The sequence below is a fragment of the Nycticebus coucang genome, chromosome 18 (assembly GCF_027406575.1).
Source record: "Nycticebus coucang isolate mNycCou1 chromosome 18, mNycCou1.pri, whole genome shotgun sequence".
NCBI classification, from domain to species: domain Eukaryota; kingdom Metazoa; phylum Chordata; class Mammalia; order Primates; family Lorisidae; genus Nycticebus; species Nycticebus coucang.
Window position 1 is genome coordinate 38,488,378 of NC_069797.1, and position 26,722 is coordinate 38,515,099.

The 26,722-nt window shown below is 48.5% G+C and overlaps 1 protein-coding gene across 3 annotated transcripts; it reads right to left on the reverse strand.

The window, feature by feature from the left end:
* On the reverse strand, nt 1–25,974 carry MMP28 (matrix metallopeptidase 28). 3 transcript variants are annotated; one of them, XM_053570353.1, is made up of 8 exons: nt 25,318–25,974; nt 10,013–10,092; nt 9,668–9,855; nt 6,326–6,550; nt 3,780–4,025; nt 2,220–2,369; nt 1,400–1,537; nt 1–546 (listed from the first exon to the last, which is right to left on the reverse strand). In XM_053570353.1, exons 1-8 carry the CDS (start codon nt 25,426–25,428, stop codon nt 152–154), a joined length of 1,533 nt encoding a protein of 510 aa, XP_053426328.1. In that variant the 5' UTR covers nt 25,429–25,974; the 3' UTR covers nt 1–151. The 3 variants fall into 3 exon arrangements, with proteins under 3 accessions (XP_053426328.1, XP_053426327.1, XP_053426329.1); XM_053570352.1 differs by having other exon boundaries at nt 1,400–1,567; nt 25,318–25,972; XM_053570354.1 differs by lacking the exon at nt 3,780–4,025 and having other exon boundaries at nt 1,400–1,567.
* Nucleotides 25,975–26,722: the final 748 nt, after the last annotated feature.

The following is a 26,722-nucleotide window of genomic DNA, read 5'->3' on the forward strand; positions in this document are numbered from 1 at the left end:
GAACAAAGGCAGATAAACCTCCTGGTGGAGGCCTTGCTGCCTGGTCTTCTGTAGGGAGGCTCAGAGGCATCCAAGACAGGTTCTGCCCCTGGGGCAGGGGAAACACGTTGGCTCTGAGGGCACCAACAGCTCATCAGGTGGGGAGGTGCCTTCAGAACAGGGCACCCCCTGAGTTGGCATGCCAGCAGCCCATCCAGGGCAGCTCAGTGGCCCAGAGGCCAGAGGTGGTCACCCGCAGTTTGGCCTGGTCAAGGTGCCAATAGCGGTCATCTCTGAAGAAGATGATGGAGCCATCAGGCCTCGGCAGGGCGCCGCTGACCTCTTCAGGGACGCCGCCCCAGTCCTGCAGGCTGCGAGGGTAGTAGGGCTCCACTTGAAGTCCCCCTCGGGCCAGCACGTAGTAGTGGGCACCCTTGAAGAGGATGAGGCGGCGCAGAGGAGTGAAGAAGAGGGCTGCATTGGGATGGCGGGGCAGGCCTCCTGCCCTGCACAGCTGAGGGAAACCCCACACTAGCTTGGGGCCCCGGAACCTCCAGCATCGGCTCCCTGTGGGGCATTGGGAGAGCCAGAGTGAGCTGGAGGTGCTCACCCATTGGCCCTCCATCCCACCTCTGCCCCCCATGCCGCTCCTCCTCCTCCTGTTGGAGCCAGCGGTTGTTTGTAGTTATGACTTTCAAAACAGATTATCCAGTAATTATAACAGTAGGGGAGGGACTGTTATGGGGTAGACTTCCAGCAGGTGTCAGCAGAAGGCAGATTGAGCAGCCCACTTCTTGGTGGGGGGTGGAAAGCCAGAAGGTACAGATCTGTCTTCGTTACCCTTAATATTAATATTTCCATGTTTTGTTCACTGCTTTATGCCCAACAACACCTACCATGTCTAGTGCATACAAGGCACTCAATGTTGGTCGAATGAATGAACAAATGAATACTACTTACTGAAGGACTGCCCTGTATCTAGTAATATATTGCCCACTCTTCAGTCATCATTCTCTTTTAATCCTCCTTCACCAACAAACCTGAGATATTATGTTTCTCATTCAAGAAATGCTTGCTTCAAAAGTCAAGTGACATGCCTAATCTCACACAGCAGGATTCCAAGGAAGATTGGCTCTTTTCCCTGAATTGCAGAGATTAAGAGCAGTCCTCTGATCCCTGTCTAGACTCTTCTCTGAAACTCTCCCAGGGACAACCTTGACACCCACTGCTCCCCACTTCATCACTGAAAGGGGTCTTCTGGTCATGTCTTCCCTGGGGTCACAGGTTCAGACTGGAGCAGAGACTCCACCATGGACTCATTTGTTGTGTGAGACTCCTTCCCTCTCTTCTTCTTTTGACCGTGGGCAGGACACATGCCCTCTCTAGGTCTCAATTTTCCTAGCTTCCCCAGGGCTTGTACCTTTGAAGAAGTAGAAATCTCCATCCTCCAGGGACACTGCAGCAGCCTCAATGTTGGGGGGCAGCCCCACCCACTTCTCCTGTAGAAGGTTGGACTCTGAGACGTTGCCATCAGCTGCCACCTCCCAGAAGTGGCTCCCTTTAAAAATGTACAGTCGCTGTTGACCATCTGCCCAGACACAAGAGAGAGCTAAGGAATGACGGTCAGCCTCCTGCCATCTTTCCAAGGAAGGTTCTATTGTAGAACCTGTTTCCTAAACTGGTAAGCATAGCACATGCCATGCATAGTTAGGATAGAGGGGAAAGTAGGTGGCAAGAAGCAGTGATTTTTGTTTTTTTGGGGTTTTTTTGAGACAGTCTCACTCGGTTGCCCTGAGTAGAGTGCCATGGCATCATAGCTCACAGCAACCTCAAACTCTTGGGCTTAAGTGATCCTTCTGCCTCAGCCTCCCCAGTAGCTGGGACTACAGGTGCCTGCCACAACACCTGGTTGGTTTTCTATTTTTAATAGAGATGGTGTCTCTCTCTTGCTCAGGCTGGTTTTGAACTCCTGAGCTCAGGCAATCTACCTGCCTCGGCCTCCCAGAGTGGTAGGATTACAGATGCGAGCCACTGTGCTAGGATTAGAGGCGTGAGCCACCATGCCCGACAAGAAGCAGTATGTTGCTTGCTGTGGGCTTGCTACTTTGCAGATTGTTTGTGGCTTGGAATTACTGAATTTTATAATCCATCTGCCTCCTTCATAGTCCAGCTCTGGAAACCCCAGGAGATGTGGGGAAGAAGGGAAGAAAGAAGTTAAAGCACAGGCAAGACCATCTTACCTACAGTGATGGCATCAAAGGAAGAGTGGCAGTACTTAGGGCCCTGGGTTTCAGGGTGCCTGCCCTGGGGACTGTGGGAGTCCCAGGCCTCAAAGTCAGTAAACCGCTTTCCTTGGAGCTGGATGGCCACTGAGTCCCCCAGAGGTTTCCCTTTATGGGGAAGGAGAGAAGAAAGTGAGAACACATAGGGGAGGGGACATTGTTCACGCAAGACCTCCCTTTGGTTCTTTTTATGATTATCTAATACAGCGGTTCTCAACCTGTGGGTTGCGACCCACAGGAAATGTATTAAAGGGCCATGGCATTAGGAAGGCTGAGAACCACTGATCTAATAGGAGGGGGCAGAAAAGGCAAGTGGAATGGGAGCTAAAAGTTGTCCCTGGTTGTTGGTGTTAACTGTAGAATGAAACTCAGGAATCTTCTACCCAACAACCTGAGGAAGAGGGTCCTACAGCAGTAAAATTGGAGTGGAGGACCAAGCAAGGGTTTGAAACTAAGAAGGGCAGAGGGGCCTTTTCCTGGAATCCTGGGCAACACAGGTATCATGAGGACAGAGTTCAGGGACCTGTGTGATAACTACAGCAGTTCTAATAATTGCATCACTGTCCTTCACTTATCAGGAGAGTCCATCAGGCTTAGAATTTGGTATCAGTTCCCAAATCCTGATCTGCAACTTCCTAGCTGTGTGACCTTGGGCAAGTTACCTAACCTCTCTGAACCCTATTCTCTTGATCTCCGGACAAAGATAAGTACTTCATGGGTGTGTGGTGAGTATATTATGTGCCTAGCCCATATGAGACTGGCAGCCATTACTAGTATGTTGCGTAGTTTTCTCAAGCTACAATGCATGCTCATACCCACTGGAAAAACAGCCCTGTGAGGAAAGCAGGGCCTCAATTATTATCCCTTTTCACAGAAGATAAAACTGAGGGTCCTCAGAGGGAAAATGCTTTTCTCAATAGCAGCTGCTAATCAGGGATGGAAGGTGACTTGAACCCAGGCCTCCTGGCTCTGCCCGTGGGACTCTGAGGGAGGTAGCCCAGGTTGAGGCAAGTACCAGGGAAATGACACTGGTTCATTCATCTGACTCTAACACGAGCCAGACAAATGAGCTTGGGGGAGTGGCACCAGGGTCCTTGAGGGAAAGGTTAAGGGGAGAGCTAGTGAGGCTGGGGGCAGAAACAGGCCCTTAAGCTACATCATGGGGAAAGAGGTGAGCCCGAGGATTGGGTGTGAAAGATGGGGCTGGAGTATGATGTGAGGGGAACTGCCAAGGCTGGGAGTTGAGGGGTTTGAGGGGGAATCCAATAAATGGAACGCGGAGTTGGGGGGGGGCATCTGTGCACAGGAATTGGTTGGGAATGATGGCGAAATTGGGCAGAGGAACCTGAGGTTTTACTATTTGAAGGATCCTGGGGCTTTAGGATTGGGCAGGGCAGCTGACAAAGAGGCCAGATCCCTGTTAGTGTGGGAAATCTTATTTGAGGAGCAGGTGCCTAAGACTGGAGGCGGGGGCGGGGGTGTGGAAGGCAAGGGTGGGAGGCGTGGCCAGGGGCTCACCATACAGGCTCTGCACAGCCAGCACGTCGTCCCAGCTGAGCAGCGCGTCGCGGCCCAGCCTCTTGTAATAAGGTGCCATGAGCGCGCGCGGCGCGGGCGAGTGGGTGAGGCCGAGCGTGTGGCCGATCTCGTGCGCTAGCACCACGAACAGGTTGCGCCCGCGACGGCGGCTCAAGGACCAGCGCTCGTCTTGGTCGAAGTGCGCTTCACCACGGCGGGGCAGGAAGGCATGTGCCAGGGCGCCCCCTGCAGGCGGCGCAGAGGATCAGAGAGAGCCGCTGCCCATGGTGCACCCGAGTACTCAGGGCCCAATGCAAATGACACTGGGGTGTGTGGGCTGTTTTCGGCTGCATAATTTCTTTCCTAGTTAAGTCTTGCAAAAGCTAAAGCATCCAGAGGAGATGTCTAGGTAGGTAGTGGGACATGAATGCCTAAGCACAGAGTGGAGTAGATACAGCGTGGGGCCAAGCTGCCTGAGTTCAAACCGTAATTTTATCATTTACTAGCTGAGTGACCTTGGTAGGTATCTTAACCTCTCTGTGTCTTACTTTCTTGATTTGAAAATGGGAATGATGAGGGCGGTGCCTGTGGCTCAGTGAGTAGGGCGCCGGCCCCATATACCGAGGGTGGCGGGTTCGAACCCAGGCCCCACCAAACTGCAACAACAACAACAACAACAACAAAAATAGCCAGGCGTTGTGGTGGGCGCCTGTGGTCCTAGCTAATTCGGGAGGCTGAGGCAACAGAATCGCCTAAGCCCAAGAGCTGGAGGTTGCTGTGAGCTGTGATGGCACAGCACTCTACCGAGGGTGACAAAATGAGACTGTCTCTAAAAAATAAAATAAAATAAAATAAAAAAAAGAAAATGGGAATGATGATCATGAGCTTCTTCCTTACAGGAAGTAAGGGGTATTGTGAAGAATAATTATGTATGTGTGTTTACATTTATATTACAAACAATGCTTGGAACAATGCCTTACAAAAATCCTACATAAGAATTATTTTCAAAAATATCTGGGAATAGATAGTGTTTACCCCTAGAAGTGGGCATGATAGGACCTTTAGTTCTGTTTTTTGATCTGGATACTGGGATATGTTTGGTGTAAGAAAGTTCAGCAACTGTAAACTTATGATATGGGGCACTTTTATGTGTCTGTATAATTTAATAACAAGCCCTCCTCTGCCAGGACTCCTCTGTGAGCCTCTATCTCCCTGCTTGTAATAGGTAATAGAGAGTTGGGTTGGCTCAGTGATTCTCAAGCTTTTAGTATGTCCCACATGGAGCTTATTAGATGTGCAGTTTCCAGGGCCCCACCCTTCACAATGCATTTTCCCTAAGAAGCAGGTGACCCTGACACAGGGGTCAGCCAACTGCACAGTCATAATGTTGGCCTAGAAGACTGTTGAGGGTCCCTCCACCTTTGCCTTCTCAGAGCCCAGGCCCACTGGGACTGACAGGTCAGAAGGCTGGCATTATAAGAAGAGCCTTATGGGGCATGGAGAGTTGGCCATGTTAGGAGGAATTCATGTGTCTCCTATTTTGAATAGGCCTTGAGCTGTTTCAAGCACTGTTCTCTCCATTCAGCTCTCGCTGGAAGAAAGGTGGGTAGGTTTCAGAGGGAAGAAGACCTCACCTCAAAACATAAAGCATCTGTACCAAATCAGAATGCTGCTTGAGGAGCCCAATGTCCTGACATCCAGTGTAGTGCTGCTGTCTTAGCGACCAGACTCTCCCTAGGTATGGACGTAACCATCTCTATAGATATCATGGGTGAAGTGAGTTACATACAATCACATGTGGATCCTTGTGAAGCTTAGGTTCTCCCAGTGCCAACTCAGGCCCCGCAGCAGGGCCTGGAATTGGACTGTGCTGTAGATGGCTTTCAGGAGGGGGCAAAGGGTGGATGGTGGTGGTGCTACATTCCCAGCCACCCTGAAGGGGTCTAATCTGGTTTTCTTTCCTCTTTAGGAGAGAGGAAATGAACAAATAGCTCATATTAAGGTTCTGATGGCCAGTGTTAGGCAGTTGGGAATAGAGTGGTTTAAACTGCAGCCAGAAGCCTCAGGTTGAGGACAGACACCTGTGGTGTGGGTGTATGAAGCACTTCTGTGGTTGTCAGAGGGTGGGTGCCTCTTAGGGCAGGGGAGGGGAGGCAAGAGTAGGGCAGTTGGAGGAGGAGGAATAGTTGGGGCGTGGGTGGGTGAGTTTTAAGGCTCTGATGTGGAGAACATCTACCCTTGGAGAACAGGAGAAGCACAGGCCTGTCTAGAGGCAGGGGGTGGATGATGGGACCTCTGGAGATTCTCCCAGAACACATACTACTCTCCAGAATTTGCAAAGCACTTTCTGTGCAGACCCTTGGACCCATGGCACCTGACAGGGCAGGGACCACATTCCCATTTTATGATGAGGAGACTGAAGGGTTCTGCAGGGGAGGTCACTCAGCCAAGGCCACAGGGAAAGTGAATGCTTCATTGCCACACCAAACTGCTTCTCCTAGTTGGGATCCCCTTTTGCTATGTGGGGAGAGGCTTTGTGTCAGCACCTGGGCCATCGAACGCGTTGCTCAGTCCATCGTTGTGGTCCCCTTGGAAGAAGGTGAGGCGGATGTCAGCAGGGCCCGTGGCTGGGGCCTCCCAGAACTCCAGTGCGGAGACGTTGCTCCACAACTGGAAGGCGGCACGCACGGCCCCCCGAACTGCGGGCTCAGGTAGGTGCTCGGGCCAGTTCACCAGGCGGTAGGAGAGATGCTGCTTGTACCATTTGTTGCCTGCCACCCAGAAAGGCCACATCAGTCACACCTGCTGCAGAGCCTGAGTCTGGTCCCCACAGACCCAGTGTGATGGGGAGGTGGGCCCTCCCCACGGGAGCCCCTGATCTGATGGGAAGACATGGCCCTAGCCCCAGGCAGCCCCCCATTTGACTGAGAGATACCGCCTTACGGAGGAGAACCCTCAGACTGAGAGGACTGCCCTTAGCCTGGAGGGTGTCCTGTACAATGCTTTGGGCTGGCAAGGTCCCAGTGTGATGGAGGGTGCAGCCTCCACCCAGAAAAGCCCCAACCTGAAGGAGCTGTGTGGACCTGGTCCGGGGTCTATTCCTTCCCACAGCCTGGGCTGAGTCTGAAAACAGCTCTGTGACTCTTGTTGCCAGCACATACCAGCCCCGGCCTTACAGTGTCAAGGTGGAGGAAAGCTGGGGTCACGGAAGCCACAGCTGTGACCCTGCCCCGCCATCATGCCTCACACCCTCCTGTCCCCTCCTGATGGCTTCATTCTGCCCTTTCCAGGGCCTCAGCCCGCTGCTGGCCAACAAACACAGGACCCATGTATGTGAGGTCCTTTCCTGACCCCTTGCTTCCCTCCTCGCTTCCTCAGGGACTCTGGAGAGCTCTGAGGTAAAAAAAAATAAAAAAATAAAAAATAAGAACAAAGGGTGTGTTTTGTCACTGATTGAGAGAAATTTTTCCATCTGTGCCGCAAACTGTAATTCCTCCCTTAGAGCTGAGACTCTGGCCTCTTGCTGCAGCCCCGGGTCAACTGAGTCTGGGTCCATCTGCAGTTCAACACGCACCCGGGAGCAGGGTGGCCAGGAGGTCCAGATTGCAGAGTTCTCATGAACTATTTCTGAGCCCAGCAAGCTCAGGGGTGGAGATTGTGACCTCAAGCCAAAGACAGGATGTGTAGGTAGATGTCAGGTAGCTAAAACCCACGGGAAGATGCCCACCCTGGCTCACAGAGTGAGTAGCTGAGGTAGGCCTGATTTAATCCCACACACTGCACAGAAATAGGCAGGCCTATTTGCTCATCTCCAGCTTATAAACCTGTGTTTTGGGTCAAAGCATGAGCTGAAACTCTCCAGATGGAAGGGAGGGTCTTAGCAGAGGAGCTGGACTCCCTGCCCCTCCTTGCCCGTGGACAAAGCGGGGGGGTGGGGCATGTCTCTTCTCCCATCCTTGAGCCAAGCTCCATTCAAGGCAATGCTGCCTCCCTGGGCCTGTGTGGCCTGGCAGCCACCCAACCTTGCCTCCCAGCCAGTGACCAACCCCTAGGGAGGGGAGAGGGAATGATTCTAAGGAAGGGAGAGAGACAAGGAAGGTGGAGGGAGGGCCTGGGGTCCAGAGCATGGCTGAGGGTTCGTTTTGTATCAGTAACACGGCCGCTAGTCACTCAGTCTTCACTGGGCACTAGACTGGCTGGTGCTGGGCTCTTTCACACCCTGCTGTGAACGACAAACTCCTAGCCTCTTTCCCCTCATGAAACTTTAATCCTCTACCATAGATGGCCCCTTCTGCCTCTGTGCAGCTAGGGGAACCCCTCATTCCACAGGTGAGGGAGAGAGTGGACAATTTTTTAATTCTTAGTAGCCAGTGAAGGTGACACATCTCAGAATAAAAATCCTCTGTGAAACTCTGTGTGTGCGTGTGTGTCTGTGTGCACAGGAAGGATAGAGAGGATGACAAGGAACAAGAACTGAGAGGAATGACTGTTTTCCTTGGGAGGGGAGCAGGGAAGGAGTTGCTAGTGTGCCTTCCAGGAAGGAAGGAATGGCTGGGGGCCAGGAGCCTGGGCCACTCCCTGTCTAGCCCCAGACTGCTCCCTTGGAGAAGGTTGACTGCTTTGGGCCCCAAATCCTGGGTGAGCAGAGCTGGCTTTATGGCCCCCTTAGGCACTCGTATCACCTGGCACCGTACCTCCTTCCAGAGGTTGCTCCAAAATCCAAAGAGGAAGAGGGAAGAAAAAGGAGTGGAGGGGCGAGGGGAGAACAACTAGAAGCTTCTCTTGGGCAGGACCCTGGAGTTCTGACTTCCAGCAGGCCCCTGCTACTGTAGGAAGAATGTGTTACGTCCACTTGCAAACTTACACAGCAAATTATAGAATCTCCTGAAGCCTCAGCAGAAGCTGCAGTGTGTAAAATGCGTTATGATGAAATGTTGAGAACAGGCAAATGGGTAGAGACAGGAAGCACATTAGTGGTTGCCAGGGGTGAGGGGAGGACAGAATGGGAGTGCCTGTTAATGGTGTGAGGTTTCAATTAAATGTACTGGAATTAAATGGTGGTAATGGTTGTGCAATTCTGTGAATATTCTAAAAACTGCTGAATTGTATACTTTGAATGAGTAAGTTGTATGATACATGAGATATATCTCAGAGCTGTTAAAAAATATTTTGCCAGGTGCAGTGGCTCATGCATTTAATCCTAACACTCTGAGAGGTCAAAGCAGGACGATCACTTGAGGTTAGGAGTTGGAGAACATCCTGAGCAAGAGTGATACCCTTATCTCTAAAAAAAAATAAAAATAAATGAGCTGAGCATGGTGGTATGCTCCTGTAGTCCCAGCTACTCAGGAGGCTGAGGTAGATGGATCACCTGCACTCAGTAGTTTGAGATTGCAGTGAGCTATGATGACATCAAGGCAATCTAGCCCAGGTGATAGAACAAGACTCTCTCTCTCTCTCTCTCTCTCTCTCTCTCTCTCACACACACACACACACACACACAAAAGCACTATAGACAAAATAAATCTGATCAATGGAACTCATCTTTGTTGAATGATAGTTACAAAAAAGAATTGATTCAGATGAAACTAACCAGTAAAATATAGACTGCTCTGCATTGAAAATTGATAAAGGAATTAAGTGGGCTCCATTGGGTTTAATCTAGAAAACACTTGCACAATGAAAATTCATCAATATGTGTATCATTCTGATTTAAATGTCTGTATTTAAATCATGACCTTCAAGTCAAGAGGTCCTGTCAACCCATCTCTCCCTATCCTGGAGAAGAGAGGTTACTGACAAAGCCCAGTCCAGGCCTGGCTGTTTTTCTAGCCGTGGGCTTTAAACTTTGGGGAGCCTCAGCCTAGCTGGATTTTAACAGTGCTCACCTTGCTTTGCAAAGCGTTTCTTACGCCTCATTTTGGCCCGGCGTCCAGCAAACAGGACACTGATCCTCTCAGTCCAGGCCACGTGAGTGTCAATGTCTGCAACCCCACAGCGGGGGCGAGTCATCTGGCGCAGGGTGGCACGGTCCAGCACACCACTGACCGGTAGCTGGGATACCCACTGAAACTCTCTGTTGGGAGGAATTGAAATAAAGGACCACAGAGGGAGGGTGGGTAGTAAGCGTGAAGGCAGGGAGGGAGGCTGGCCAGCCTTCCAGGACAAGGGAGAAAATGTTTTGAGCTTTGCATCCCCAGGACCCCCCAAGCCTCCATATCCCTCCATCCTACCTGATGGCATTGCTGAATCGAGTGGAGATGGGACCTTTGAGCCGGTGTTCACTGAGGTATCCATACTTCTCCAGGAATGCCTGGCAGAGAGAGGAATATCAGCTTTTCTTGCCATGCAGTACCCTTTCCCTGCCCTTAGTCTCCAAGGGCCCATGGCACGTACATCTTGCTTAATCTCACCTCTTGTCTCAAGAGGGTCTGTAAACCATAGTAGAAAGAATCCTGAGATTAAAGCCAAAAGGACCTGGACTCAATTCCAGGCCACCACTAACTAGCTGGATGATCTCAGGCAAGCCGCTGAATATTTCTGAACCCTAGCTTTGTTGTCCCCCAAACTGAGCCAGCAGTATACACCCTGTGAATCTCATGGCACTGTTAGAAATCTGGTCAGGCAGGCAGGACAGCAGAGCTACATGCTGTACAATCAGGAACACTAAGGTTTGAATTCCAGGAAACCCTCGTTTTCTCAACTGTAAAACAGGCTTAACACTAGTACTTACCTTACAGAGTCTTTTTTTTTGAGACACAGCCTCACTCTGTTGCCCTGGGTAGAATGCTGTGGCATCATAGCTCATAACAACCTCAAACTCTTGGCCTTGCACAATTCTCTTGCCTCAGCCTCCCAAGTAGATGGGACCACAGGCATGCACCACCACACCCGACTAGTTTTTCTATTTTTAGTAGAGAGGGGGTCTTGCTCTTGCTCAGGCTGGTCTCGAACTCCTGAGCTCAAGCAATTCATCCGCCTGGGGCTCCCAGTGAGCTAGGATTACAGGTGTGAGTTACCATGCCTGGGCTGCCTTTTTTGTTTTTTTTTTTTCTATGAGAATTGATCATAATAGTGCTTATAAAGAACTTAACACAGTGCGTGTCACATAGGAGGGACTCCTTACAGGTAGCTACCGTATATAATACACATACACACTATTCATATGCATCAAATTTGTTCCTGAAACAACTAAAGGCCTAGACAAACTACCACCTGGCATTGGTTAGGAGCTAATCAGGTGCTGGCTCTGCCATGCCCAGACTGGGAATTATCTAATTCTGGCTTTTGCCTAAACAATTCTCCTTCAAAATGCAGACATATTGAAGGCCCTATGAACGACAAATGTACTTACCCCCAACCTTATAATGGGTATGAAAAACTTAACTCTCTAAGGATGTATTCTTTGAATTAGAAACCTACAACTTCCTTCTTCCATCCATTCATTATTACTTCATGCAATGCTCTGCTAAGTGTGATGGTAAATAAGACATCCCTAAACCAGCGTAAATGCTAATGGGTAGAGACAGACGATAGAAACAGAAGTAACAAATAAATAAAGGAAATAAACTGGTACGATGTAGAAAGGTAACTGAGAATGATTTAGAGAAACTTCACATCAGGAGGTCAGGGAAAGACTGTCTGAGAAGCTGCTATTTGACCGGAGTCCTAAAGAAGGAGAAGCTAGCCATGCGATGAGGTGGGAAAGGAAGTTCCAGGCAGAGGGAACGACAAATGCAAGAGCCCTGAGCTCAGAATGACGTTGACATGTTTAAGGAACAGAAGGAAGGCGGGAGTTCAATGAGTGTAAAAAAGTAGTGTGTGTGATGGAGTCAGAGAGAGGCAGGGGTGTCAGCCAGATTAAGAAGTGCAGGCTTATTTTAATCTTACTGATAGATTAATTGTGCAGAATGAAAGAAAGGAATCTGGAACAGCCCCTAAGCTTTCTGCTTGGAAGGGTGGGCCATTTACTGGATGAGAAAGCCCAGGGAGGAACAGATGGGGGCTGGTGGGAATAAGATTAACGTGGCAATATCTAAGTGGCCCTGGCTGTTATCACCCTAGAGCTGAAAGAAGCAGCCGGAATCTTTCAGCACATAGATAATACAAAGCTGTGGACCTGGATGAGATCCTCTGGGGAAATTAGGGCAAGCGGAGACCATCCCACGGTCCAAATGCCTTTGACTCCCTGCCTGCCCTTACACACCTGGAAGCTGCTCTCCCAGAGACCAAGTTCTGTGAGGCCACTTGTCACCTGTCCTGCCCTTTGGGGAAAGGATGAGCTTGGCTCCGTGCTTGCCCGTCTCACTGATAAAGTCATACAAACATCACCTTAAATAAAAAAAGAATGTCACCTCAGCTGCTTAGTTCTTACAGAGACATACAGTAAGTCTCTTACTTCTTACCCCTCCTTGTTATGTGACCTATCCAGAAATAACTTTCTGTCTTCCTTGTCCTCTTGCCCCCACTTTTCTTTTTTGAGACAGAGAGTCTCACTCCATCACCCTGGGTAGAGTTCTGTGGCATCATAGCTCAAAGCAATCTCAAACTCTTGGGCTTAAGAGATCCTCTTGCCTCAGCCTCCCAAGTAGCTGGGACTACAGACACCCGCCACAATGCCCGGCTATTTTTTGTTGCAGTTGTCATTGTTGTTTAGCCGGCCCTGGGCCGGGTTCGAACCCTCCAGCCTTGCTGTATGTGGCTGGGCCCCGCCCACTGAGCTATGGGCGCCGCCTCTTTGTTGTATTTCTTAACTCAAAAGAATTCCACGCACAGCTGCTGCCTCAGAGAAAAGGCACAAGTCAGGAATGAAGATAGACACAAGGGGCAGGATCAGTAAGCTCCTAAGTCTTTGCAAGGCCCCAGCTCTTCTTTGTGGATTTAGAAGTGTCTTGGGTGACTTCTGCTTTCTCTCCTCAATAAAGTCGCTTTCCACGAGGAACCTTCATCCTCGACAACAGAACACTTTCCAAGTCCACCTGATCGTTTTTCTGCAATAACTTATCAGTATTTCAACACTGTTTTCTTTCTCCTCTTTGCACATGTCCACTGGTTTTTTGATGCATAACAAATTAAAGGGGTTCCAGTGGCTTAACTACTGCTTAAAGGAGTGTGGCACAGGGGAATAGCCACTAGGCTTGGGATTGAGAATCTGTTTCCAACTCTGACTCTGCTGGGTGGCTGAGGACAAATTATTTAACCTCTCTGAGATTCCATTCCTTTACCCACAATAGGAGAATAAGATTAACCTCACAGGATTCTCAGGAGGATTAAATAAAGCAACGCCCATCTGGCATACATGAAAAATGGTCAATAAACAGTTGATCTAATTGATTCACGTTAGAGAGAAAATTAACAACAGACTTTTGGAATACAACCTATCCGTAAAATGGGAACTGCTTTGAACAAGGCACTTACATCTCTGTTCTCAATTTAGGTGCTTCTATCTCCAACTTGTCTCCCCTCAGCCAGGTACCTCCTTCCCTTCTCCTGATGAGGATGGACAGAGGGCTTTCTAAAGGTAGCCAGAGCAATTTGCTGGGAAAGTGACTTGGGAGAGATTGGGGGGGGTGTTGAGGGGAGCTGGGGTGGTGGAGGGTGGTCACAGGTCAGCATGGCTGGCATTCCTTAGTGCCTCTTTCCACAAACCCGCCCAGCCTTATCAGGGAGTTGGCTCAGATATTCTGGAACTGTGAAGCCTTGGACAGAGCAGGAGGGAGGGGAAATTGGCTGGCGGCGTCTCCTGTTTCCTGGCTGGCCTGCTGTGCCTGGTACTCTGGCAGGCGAGGGGAGTGGAGGGCAGGATGAGGGGTGGGAGGCTTTCTCAGAGGTCCCTTGGAGGGGAAGTCCTAGGCCTTTCTTCCTCACTCTCTGGGACTCTGTAGTTTGTAAGGTGGAGTTGAAGTCCTAGCAAGTGGAATTGAGCACGTGCCCAGAACACCAGCCAGTGAGAGGCACAAAAAGAATGAGAAAAAGAAATTTTGAAAACTTGACATTTTATATTTCCATAAAAGTGCTAAAATATTATAATGGAGATTTTCAGGATTTATGGACTCCTTTATTCTCGTTTTACACTTACTACGCATATATTCAAACATTTTAAATTATCTATAGGAAGGGCCTCAATACCGTCAGTGCTGAGGCCTCTAAAGCTCCATTCAGTAGAGGCAGATCCACATCTTTGCGTGAGGAGGAGATGGAGTTAAAACTACCTCTGCTCCTGGAGCGGTCCCTAACACTCTTCTGAGTCCATTTGCTGTGCCTCCATCTGCAAAAGCGAGATGCCCTACTCTGCATGGGAGAAAGAGCAGAGGGGTGTGGTGAGGATACAGGGGCGGCAGCGTGGCAAATGGATCCCAGGAGAAGATGTAGGACTGGGAAGCAGAACTCCAGTGCTCCTCCCAGCTGAACCGCCATCCCCCGTAGGGAGTCGTTTCCATTCTAGGCTTCCATTTTCCTGGGGCCTTGTCCAGTGTTCTTGGAGCTTTACCTGGGGCTCATCCCTACCCCACTTCCTGCTCTTCCCTACCTTGAAGTTCAAGCCCCAGGTTTTTTCTCTTCCCTATTCTCCACCTATCCTTCTCCTGGGGGAGCCTAAGGCTTAAACTGAATGAAGAGGAAGCTGGAGGGCTGTGCCCCTTAGGTGACTCACCCCACTCTGGCCTAAAAGCTTGTGCCAACATGCCTCACCTACTTGCTTAGGGCTGGGGCCACTTTCCTGGGGAGGTGCCCCTGAACGTCCCTGGGAGTGGCTGTGGTATGTGAGTAAAATGAATATGGTTCTCCCGGGCCCAGCCAGCCATGTGGAGTAACAACTCTGGAGGTTCTACTCCTGCATGGGTCCTGACTTGCCCCGGGAGGGAGTGTAGAGCCTGGTCCATGGGAGTGCCAAGGGCAGGGGAAATTCTGGCTATTTCTGAACAGAGCAAGACTAGTGATGAGGTGTAGCAAAATTAACAGTGAGTCACTGGACTGGCAGAGCAAGAGCAGCAAACTGACATCCTTGAGTTTTATTTTTGGTGCTGCTAACTGCATGTCCTTAGGCAAGATTATGCTTCTCTGGGCCTTAGTTTCCTTTTCTATTAAATGAAGAGTTTGTATTAGAGTGCTAATACATATTCCAGCTCTCCTTATTATTCTAGCCCTACTTCTGCAACTGGCTAGCTGTGTGAACTGCAAAATTACTTAACCTCTCTGTGTCGCATAGCATAAAATGAGGGAAAGAATACAGTTTTACTTTTCTCACAGAAGCATCATGAAAATCCAATAAGAATATGTTTTGAGAAGGTTTTTTTACAGTTGTCCCATTTAAAATGTTATTTATTTATTTATATTTTTTAGAGACAGAGTCTCACTTTGCCACCCTTGGTAGAGTGTCTTGGCGTCACAGCTCACAGCAACCTCTAGCTCTTGGACTTAGGTGATTCTCTTGCCTCAGCCTCCCGAGCAGCTGCGACCACAGGTGCCCACCACAAAGCCCGGCTATTTCTTTTGTTGCAGTTTGGCCAGTTGCCAGGTTTGAATCTGTCACCCTTGGTATACAGCGCCGGCGCTCTACTCACTGAACCACAGGCACTGCTCTAAAATGTTATTTTTTACCTCTGTAGTCACAGACCTTTATTGCTGGAATGGACCTTTGGTAGATGAGTCTGGGACTCACCTTCCTAGACATCCTCGTCAAAGGATTTTAGCAGCAGAAATGAAAGCAAGAATTTAAAAATTGCAAAATGACAAAATCTTGGCTGGGTATGGTCACTCATGCCTGTAATCTCAGCACTCTGGGAAGCAGAGGTGGGAGGATTGCTTGAGCTCAGGAGTTCAAGACTCCATCTCTAAAAAATAGCCAGGCCACAGGTGGCGGGTTCAAACCACCCCTGGCCAAAAACTGCAAAATAGAAAATAATAATAAAAAAAAGCCAGGCATTGCTTGAGCCCATGAGTTAGAGGTTGCTGTGAGTTATGACACCATAGCACTCTACTCAGGGTGACAGGGAGACTCTGTCTCAAAAAAAAAAAAGGCAAAGTCTTCTAAATTCTTCCCCTTGTAGGTGATGGTTTTCTTTCATCTGGCTGCTTTCAGAATTTTCTCCTTCATATTAACTTTAGTGAAATTGATTATGATGTGTCTGGGGGATGTCTTATTTGGGTTGAATCGTGCTGGAGTTCTAAAACTGTCTGCTATCTGAATTTCAGAATCTCTTGGCATGTCTGGAAAGTTCTCCTTCATAATCTCATGGAGAAGAGACTCTGTGCCTTGTGAAGCCACTTTGTTGCTTTCAGGGATCCCTGTAAGACGAATATTGATTTTCTTCGAATTATCCCAGAGCTTTCTGAGAGAGTGATCTGTTTTTGCCCTCCATTTCTCTTCCTCTTTGAGAGTTTGGGAGCGTTCAGAAGCTTTGTCTTCAATGTCAGAATCCTTTCTTCTGCTTGCTCCAATCTGCTACTGAGGGATTCTACTGTGTTCCTCAGATCTTTGAGGGATGCAACTTCTTGTCTCAATGTGTCAAAATCTTTGGTCATTTGGTCTTTGAATTTGTCGAATTCTTGAGATATCTTTTGGTTTACTGCTTGGAGTTCTAATTCCATCTTATTTGCTATCCAGATTCTGAATTTGATTTCTGACATCTCAGCTATTTGTCTGTGCATGGGATCTTGTGCTGTGTCTTCCCCATTGATCCTTGGGGGAGTTAATCTACTCTGATTGTTCATATTGCCAGAGTTTTTCTGTTGATTTCGCCTCATGATTGTTTTTCACCGTTGCCTCTGGCCGTCCTCAGAGTTGGGGAGGTGTCTCTCCAAGATTAGACCATAGCGGGATCACTTTATTGTTGCTGGATCTTTGTAGGGAGTGACCCTGTGTAGTTCCTCTGGGGCTGACCCAGGTAGGGAGTTCTGTTTGTTTGTTTGTTTGTTTTTTGCAGTTTTTGGCCAGGGCTGGGTTAGAACCCACCACCTCTAGCATATGGGGCTGGTGCCCTACTCCTTTGAGCCACAGGTGCCACCCAAGGTAGGGAGTTCTGGTTGTGGAAGCAGCTCTGGCATGTGACAGACCGGGATCCAGCAACAGGGCGGGAGGTGGTGCACACAGTTCTGGGAGTGCCTGGCGCCCAGTGACTTTGGCACAGAGAGCCCAAGGCTCCAGCAGTCTCTGGCCAGGAGAAGGGCTCTGTGCAGAGGCAGGGAGGGCTCCAGAAGGCACGTGGCTACCAGTATCCCTGGCCAGATGAATGAGCCAGTGCAGAGGCCTGGAGGACACAGGAGGGAGGACGCAGGGTTGCGCAGCTCCTGTAGTTCGTGGTCAGGGCATGCGGAGGCCCGGTGGGTGCGGGTCGCGGGTCGGGGGTCACGGCACAGCTCTTATGGGTGGCACCAAGCCCAGGAGTTTGAGGTTGCAATGAGCTGTGACACCACAGCACTCTACCCAGGGCAACAGCCCCAGTCTCCAGTGTGCCAAAACCTGGTCTCACTCTGCCTCTGAGGGTTAAGGCTGTAAGGCAGCTCAGTCCCCACCTTTAGGCTGCTGAGTCACTAGGTTACTAGGTCCCACCAGATCCTTGCTCTGGGATCCTGAGGGCGGAGCTTGCCAGGGCAGTTCTCTCACAGTGGCTCCCTGTGACCCAGCTCAGTGGCTCAGTCTGGGGCCCTAGACAATGCCCAAAGTTCTCTGCACTCCTGCTCAAGCTGTCCCCAAGGCAGTTCAACTGAGTGCCAAGTCCAAAAACACCAAAACAGTTCATAGGTAAGGCCTTTCCGGTTTGCAGTATCACTGCTGCTTGTATTTACGGTTGCCGGCGGGATTAGGTCGATCGAACACATGCAACCACTTGCCAGTTTTCCACTGTTTTTGTCCTCCTCTTGTGGTCCAGAAGTCCCTTGCTGACTCCCTGTATGCTCAAAGCGATGATTATAGGCAGATCCCACCAGCTAGATATGCCTGGAGACTCACTGTGTCCAGTTGCAGGGAAGCTGTTACTCGGCCGCCATCTTTAATCCCCGATCAAAAAAGGCAAAGTCTTGCAGAAACTGTGTTGCTTAACTAGCAAAACTGTCCATCTCGTATTATGTTTCATTATGATTTTAGTCTTTCTGTAATGCTGTAGTGACTTTGTGAGATTTATGCTTATTCAAGTACATCTTTAGCATTATTATCTAAGACAAGATGCATAAGATGATAGCTAGTTTCTGCCTCAATATGGCCTAGACATAAAAATATTTCCAGCTAATCAGGAGCATAATAAGCCCTTAAAAACTGCAGGGCTGCTGGGCTGACACCTATAATTCTAGCACTCTTGGAGGCTGAGGTGGGCAGATTGCTTAAACTCAGGGGTTTGAGACCAGCCTGAGCAAGGCTGAGACCCCATCTCTAAAAATAGCTAGGAGTTGTGGTGGGCACCTGTAATCCCAGCTACGTGGGAGGCTGAGGCAAGGGACTCACTTGAGCCCAAGAGTTTGAGGTTGCTGTGAGCTGTGACACCAGAGCACTCAAACTGATGGTGACGAAGTGAGACTCTGTCTCAAAAAAAAAAAAAAATTGCAGGACTTTTAAAGGTATTATAGCTTCTTTGACCCTCACATTCACCTTGCAAGAACATAAATAGGACAGGTGGTGTTATTCCCATTTTTAAGGAAATTAAGTCTCCGGGGAGTGCAGTATTTTGCCAAAGTGTCCCAGTATGTGACACAACCAATATTTGAATCTGAATTCTCTGACACTTACCCCAAGATGTTTTATTGCACATATAAACCAGCATCTCAGAGGCTTTAAAACCAAAGGAGCAGGGGACAAGTTGCCCTCTCCACTGAAGAGCTGATTCTCAACTAATAAAAAGGTAAAAATGGGGTATTTGTAGCTGGGTCTCTCCTGTCTTCTCTGCAGGAAGCTGCTCTGGCAGTGGACTCTGGCTTTCAAATAGAGTCGGGAATCACTTCTTCCATCACACCTTAGACAGGTTGTCTGACAAGCCATGTACTCAACAGGAGTGAAGCATATTCCTTTATAAAGACAAATATCTGCTTCCAGAATGCTTCACTTTTGCCCCCTGGCTCCTGGGGCCAGTGAAGGCCTTAGAGTAGTGGAATCAGCTCAGCTCCTTTTTCTTATTTTGGGAAAAGGGTTCTCCTTCCCTTCTGACTCCCTTTCTCCTCTCCTTCTTTCCTCGTCCCCAGTCTTATATTCACAAAGTTCTGTCTGGGTGTAACCTACATATCTCTTGCTATAATTCCTGTTCCTTCTTTCATTTTCTGTCCTTAAGGAAAGCCAAAGACATTAGCTGGCCAGTCTTCATCTACACCCCATCTTGTACTCTTTTTCTAATCCACCATACTGTGTCAATTCATGGTTCTTACTAGGCCTGTGGCACTAAGTTTAGGGTACATAATAATACCCCCTGACCAACTCTGGGTTTAGGGAGAAGTTGTCCAATTGTCTCTCCCTGCCATTGATGTTCATGCTTTCACTACCTGGGCCTTGTTAGATTTCTTTCTTTCTTTCTTCTTCCTTTTTTTTCTTTGGCTAGTTAAGTGAAGCAATGGGAGTGGAGCAGGAACAAAGGAATCTATGAAGCTGTGATCAATTAGTTAATTAGTTGTAAACACCACTGCACTCGGACCAGCCTTGCTAGATTTCTTCATTTTCAAACTGCCTTAACAAATGCTTCTCCACCAACTTGTGGTCCTTTGGGACCCTTCAGATCCTCTTCTGTACTTCTATCAACTCTGTGCCCATGAATCACTAACCTGAGCTCTTGGGAATGGCTTCCACACCCAGACTTCTGGGTTTCTGACTCACAAAAAGTCAAATGAATGGCTCTGGGCTATGAGAAACAGCACTGCATACTCCACGGAAGCTCCAACATCTCCCTGGAGGAACAGACTATCCAACTCCTTATTGTACTGATATACTGGGAGTAACTACACAGATGTGGATAGACCACCAAGTAGAAGCCAGTTCCAGGAACTACTACCTGGTTGTTCTAAAGAAGGTCCAAGCAAAGCAAGTGGTAGATAGAGCCCTTGAAACAGTCCGTGTCGCTGAAGCATAAGACACAGCCTGTCTGGGAATGAGAGGGGGCCCGGGCAATGATGTCATTCCTCAACTTTCAATCTTCCAACTCAGCATCAGCTGCTCTTCCTACTCACTAGTGTTGGGAGCAGCTCTAGTTTTGCTAAGTGGGCAACAATGAACTTGTTCATAATGCAACTTGTAAGCAGTAAGTCTCCTCCCCCACAAAGCCTACTCTGGAAAGCTCTCAGCTTTGTTTCTTTGTGTGCACACAGCAGACACAAAGCCATGCACACAGGGTACAGAGATACACACAGTGACTTGGGAACATGAATACATCCAGATGACGGACAGACACACAGGCAGATGATATGCACAGAGGTACACACACACACACTGGCACAGGCATACAAACACTCTAAAGCCAAACAATGTTACAGCCAGAGAGACTCTCAGAAGTTTCAAGATTAGCACCTTATTTTACAGAGGAGGAAAGTGCAGCCCAGAAAAGAAAAGCCTATCATCACACGGCCCATTTTTGCTATTTCTTTCCTTTTATGCTCTTTTGGTTTAATATATTCTTTTCTAGCTTCTTAAAGTGGAAGCTTAGATCATTGACTTTTTCTTTACTCCTACTGACATTTATTTATTTTATAAATGGACAACTTCTCTCTATGGTCAGGGTATTATTTCATGCCCTAATCTTAGTGCCACAGGCCTAGTAAGAACCATGAATCCACACTGTGTGGTTATTTGGCATTAGAAAAAAAGTACAAGATGGGGTGTAGATGAAGACTGACCAGCTAATGTCTTCTGCCTTCCTTAAGGACAGAAAATGAAAGAAGGAGCAAGAATTACAGCATGAGATATGTAGGTTACACCCAGACAGAACTTTGTGAATATAAACTACTACTGACATTTATTTATTTACTTTTCTTTATTCTTTTCTTTTCTTTTCTTTTTTTTTTTTTTTTTTTGTTTGAGACAGAGCCTCAAGCTGTTGCCCTGGGTAGAGTGCTGTGGAATCACAGCTCACAGCTACCTCCAACTCCTGGGCTCAAGTGATTCTCTTGCCTCACCCTCCCAAGTAGCTGGGACTGCAGGCATTAGATACCTTATTGTTACAATTTCTAATGTAGTTCTGTTGGGTAAAGGAACATAATCTGTAAGATTTCAACCTTTGAGATGTATTGAGACATATTTTATGGCCAAGCATATGGTTTGTCTTGGTAAATGATTCACATGCACTTGAAAAGAATATGTACTCTGAAGTTCTCAAGTGTAGTTTTCTATCAATATCAGTTAAGTCAAAAAGGTTGACAGTGTTGTCCAAGTCTTCTGGCCTTCCATATGCTTATTTGATTTTTTTTTCTACTTGTTCTATTTATTATTGGGAGAGGGCATTAAAATCTCCAACTATCCACATATTATCATGATTCCATTTAGATAGAATGTCCCAGGTATGCAAATATATAAAGACAGAAATTAGTCTACAGATCTAGGGAAGGTTTGATTTTTAAGTTTTTGTTTTTGTTTTTGTTCTGTTATGACTCCTGTAACTTATCTAAGTGCATCCTTAACCTACCTTAGCCCACTTAGACTTAATGTTATACCAATACTAGAACATTTTACACTTCCTGCTTGACACCCCATTTCCCACTTCACATCTGACATATCAATTACATGATTGTATTATTGTTTTACTTTAGGTAGTCAGCTGTCTTACAAGGAAAGTATGACGAGGAAAAACGTATTTTAGGTTTACCCGTTTCCAAGCTTTGTTACAGTAGGTCTTACTTTACTTCGTGATCCTTCCCCCTGAAACATGGGCTCACTGGTGTTTCCAATGGATGCCTAGGTCTGAAAGAGGTTTGTTTGTTTGTTTGTTTGTTTCCATTTTGGCTGGTCCAGACTATCAACATCTTCCTGAATGTCTCAACCTTTAGAGTCTTTTTTCTGTTCCTAATCAATTAGGAGCTGTTCTCTGATAAGCCTTGCATAGTCTCACCATATATGAGCCGGCATGGTCCTCAATGAACCCCCATACAGACTTAGGGGAACCCCCTTTAGTGCAGCTCTCTCTTCTGTGATACATTGCTCCACAGATTCCAGCTGCTTCAATGGCCCTAAACTCTGACCTCTGCCACTGGTCAGCAGGACTGCTGTGCTCAGTGTGGTGTCTAGCTCTCTGCAATGCAGTCAGGGAATTGTCCCTGAGCAAAGAGCTAGGGTAATCATGGGGTCATGTTGTGGGTTTTCCTTCTTTGTATAGTTGTATTTCCCTAAATGACCACAGTGACATCTCTCTTTACTGTGCTCTTCCTACAGTGTGACTTCAGCATTCCTCCCACCAATTGTGGGGTCTATGGTTCCTCCCCTTGAACTTGGGTTGGAGCTTGTGACTGACTGTTCTAGCCAATGGAGTGTGATGCTGTGGACCTCCCAAGACTATCTAAGTAATAAAAAGGATCTCTCTCCCTCTCTCCCTTCAGAACACTTATCCCTGGGACTTAGTTACCACATTGTGAGGAAGTCCCAACTAGCCCACACAGAGAGACCATAAGGATAGGCCTACATGGGGAATTGAGGCCTCCAGCTGACGGCCAGTATTAACTGTCAGATATGTGAGTAAATAGCCTTCAGATGATTCCAGCCCCAGACACCGTAGAATCATGACAAGTTACCCTGATGCATCTGATTTGAAATTTCAACCCACAATATCTGTGAACTTAATAAATGGTTGTTTTACTTTACTAAGTTTTTGGGCAATTTATAATGTAGCCATAGTAACTGTAATATTGTCTCTTTGGAATCTGTTGTCCCATGCTGAAAATAGTTGCTTGCATATTTCATCCTGTGTTATTGTTGTAGAGAGCTAGTCTCTAACCCAGGACTTTAATCTGCAACTCTGATCTTTAGAATATTGGTAGAGACAATTATAATGTTAATGAGGCCAGGTGTGGTAGCTCACACCTATAATACGCCAGGCACAGTGGCTCACCCATAATCCCAGCACTTGGGAAGCTGAGGTGGGTGGATTTCCTGAGTTCACAGGTTCCAGACCAGCCTGAGCCAGAGTGAGACCTCGTCTCTAAACATAGCTGGGCATTGTGGTGGGTGCCCATAATCCCAGCTACTTGGGAGGCTGAGGCAAGAGAATTGCTTAAGCTAGGAGTTTGAGGTTGCTGTGAACTATAAGGCCACACCACTTTACTGAGAACAAAGTGAAACTCTCTCCAAAAAAAATAATAACAACATCAACAACATTGAGAGCAACCTTTTTTTTTATAGACCACTGTCTATAAACTAGGCACTGTGTGAAGCATTTTACATATACAGTAGAACCTCTGTAAGCTGACCACTGAAGGGACTGTAACAAACTGGTCAACAGATGAAGGTGGTCAACATAAGGAACTAGGCCTACTGTACAGATACGTACAAGTGGTGCACGGCTGTCTATGAAAATTAGGTTAATTTAAGGGGGTAGTTTATATAAGGAGGCAGTCAACTGTGGAGGTTCTACTGTATAATCTCAATGAAATCACACAACCGTCTTGTGAAACAGGCATTATTAATTCCTCATCCTACAGAGAAGTAAACCGAGGTTCATAGAGGTTAAATGATTTATCCATGGTTTGCATTCAGGTCTGTCTGGCACTGGAACCCATGCAATTAATCATATCTAGAACCGAGGCTGGGCGAGGTGGCTCATGCCTGTAATCCTAGCACTCAGGGAGGCTGAGGTGGGTGGATTGCTTGAGTTCCAGAGTTCAAGACCAGCCTGAGCAAGAGGGAGACCCTGTTGCTAAAAAAAAACCAGGTGTTGTGGCAGACACCTATAGTCCCAGCTACTTGGGAGGCTGAGATAAGAGAATTGCTTGAGCCCAAGAGTTTGAGGTTGCTGTGAGCTATGATGCCATGGTACTCTACCAAGGGTGATAAAGTAAGACTGTCTCAAAAAAAGAATCATATCTAGAATCACATATATACACAGACACACATGCACACATACACACATAACTTGTGCATATCATGCATAGACATACAGAGACCCGTTCTTTACACATTTCCAGAATTTGTATACTTTCAAATTATTTTTTGTTCTCAGAGTTAAAAATTCCCTTCCCCAAATTTATGTTAAGTAGACTGAAAGAGATTCAATCTGCTAGATATGAAGTTTCCCAAGCATACCCTAAGATGAAATTCCCTCCATCTGGGGCCACCACAGGCATGGGCAGCAAAGATACTGCCTCTGTTCCCTTGCCAAGGATTGTCTGCAACCCCGAACTTTGGGGTGGTGGAGTGGGACTGTTAACAAGACTTGGCTTGGTAGACAGAAGCCTCTTCCTGGGGTTGCGAGGACTCCATACTTGATGCAGTAAGAGTCTAAATTCAGAGAAACAAAGTGATGCCCTGAATATGCAAAAGCAGAGAGCTCAGAGCAAGTGTGTGTGTGGGGGGGACAGCCATTCAGAGGGGGCCCTCCTCATTCTGCAGGTTCCCCAAATTCAGCTGGCCCCTTCTAGGGGAGGGGAGAAGGGAGTTTTAGTTCAGATATGATGCTCTTAGAAGAGCAGGCGTCTCAGAGCAGAGCCTTGGGCTCAGTAATTTATAACTCATTCACACCCCTTCTCCTTAAGATAGTGGAGACTCCTGTCCTATTCTTGAGAGGAGATAAGAACACAAACAGAGGTGCTTCTCTGGGGAAGAAAGAAATCATACGTGGCCTCACACAGCTCACAGCAACCTCCAACTCCTGGGCTTAAGCGATTCTCTTGCCTCAGCCTCCCGAATAGCTGGAACTACAGGCGCCCGCCACAACACCCGGCTATTTTTTGGTTGCAGTTCAGCCGGGGCCGGGTTTGAACCCGCCACCCTCGGTATATGGGGCTGGCGCCTTACCGACTGAGCCACAGGCGCCGCCCGGAATGGGAAATCTTTAAGGTTCGCCTCTCTGCCTCCTTTTCTCAAATTCAGTCCTGAATCCCTATTTGAAAATCCTTAGAAGAACCTTTTGCGAGTGCACCATTCTTACTCATTTTTATGGATGAAGAAACTAATGTGAACAGTTTAAATGGCTTGCTCAAGCCGGCCAGCGGCAGCTGGAGGCCGAGAAGCCAGCGATCTGTCCCGCGTCTCAGCCAGTCCAGCAGTACCCTCTCCACCACACCAAACTGGGGGCTCCCACCGCGTTGGGGGATCATCTGACGAATAAACGTCGTCTCCGCAGTCTAGATGGTGAGGGACTGTGGCTCCGTGCCAAACAGGGGTGGGGAGTCCCCGTCAGCTCCTGCCTTCTGTCCGTCCCCGACCCCCACCCCTGCCCATCAATGCGGGTCCGCGTGGCGGTACGGTTCCAGCCCTGGCATGGGGAAGAATACCGCCCTGACTCTTTGTGTGCAAGTGTGAAGCGGTCAGAGGACGAGGGGAAGGCAGCGCAGAGTGTCCGCACAGGGGGACTGCCGAGAGGCCTGCCTGTGAAGTCTGGCGGGTCCCAAGCAAGCGGACAGCTGTCCTCCGGCGCCCATCCAGTACCTCCGCCTCCTCGCGCAGCTCCCGGCCTACGTGCTCCGCGGGCTCGGCGTCCAGGCGGCGGCACAGCAGCAGCGGCAGGGCGCGCAGCAGGAGGACCACACGCGCGACCATCTCTCCGGCTCCCCCGCCGCCAGCCGTCAGCCCTGCCTAGACCCCGGGATGCGCCGGCTCTGCGCCGCCTGAGCGCGTACGGGGCCGGTCCCAGGAGCTCGTCGGCGGCCCCGCTCTTCCGCTGCGCTTCTCCGGGAGCCGGCCGGAGGTCGTCCAGTCTGGGCAGGGCCTGCCCGCGGGTCCGCCGGCCCGGGGACCAAGGGAGGGAGGAAGGAAGGGCGGGAGGAGGGAGAGGGAGCCGGGCACTCCCGCCCCACCCACCCGTCTCCGCCGCTGGCACGCGCGGCGGTGCGGGAGCCTCTCCCGCCGGCTGTACGGCCTCGCCCTGCGCTCGCCGCCGCCCCGCGGACCCGGGTTCTCGCCCGCCACCTACGGTCGACCCGGAGCTGTCCAGGGAGGGCAGGTGAAGAGAGATCTACTGGCAGTTGTGGCTTCCTGAGCCTTCGACGAAGATGGGTCCTGGCCTAGCTGGAGGTCGCCGGTTGCTTCGGTCCGGCGGGGAACAAGGCCCTGGAGTGTGAGAGAGGAAGTCTTGGGCTGGGGACAGAAGAACTGGGTCTGAGTTCCAGATCTGCTTTTTTGGCAGCTGAGTGAATCCTGCCTCAGCCTCCTGCTGGCTGCATGTTCTTGGGACAGTCATGCATCCTCTTTGAACACACTTTTCTACCAAGTAATGAGGATAAGAATACAGACATCATGTGATTATTGAGAGGCTTAAGGGAATAACAATGCCTGTAAATAACTGATCTTGCCGTCAGCACTTAAAAAGTGGTAGGCAGCAGCCTGTGACATTGACAAAGGATTTAACTACTTCAAGCTTCAGTTTCCTTGTTAATAAAATGAAAACATATAATGTTTAGTTTTCAGAGTTGTAAGAGGATGAGAAGAGAAAATGAGTGTTAAGTGCCTTCCTTTATATATTCCATACAATTATTGTAAGGATGAAATGAGGGACAGAGGCATGGCTCACGCCTGTTTTCCCAGCACTTTGGGAGGCCAAGGGAGGAGGATCACTTGACGCCAAGAGTTCTAGATTAGCCTGGGCAACACAGCCAGATCCTGTCTCCAAAAAATAAATAAATAAATAAATAAATAAAATATAGCATGGCATGGAACAGTTTAATAATCAACCCTAAATTTATACTGAACCAAAGTAAGCTGTTTTCATATCTATTGTCCTACCTAATAGCAGGATGGTTTCTTTTAACTTCAATTCATCAATATGTAAAGTGCAAATGGAACAATGATATTGACCTCTTGGGCTCCTCATGGGATGGGATGAGTTAACCTGTGT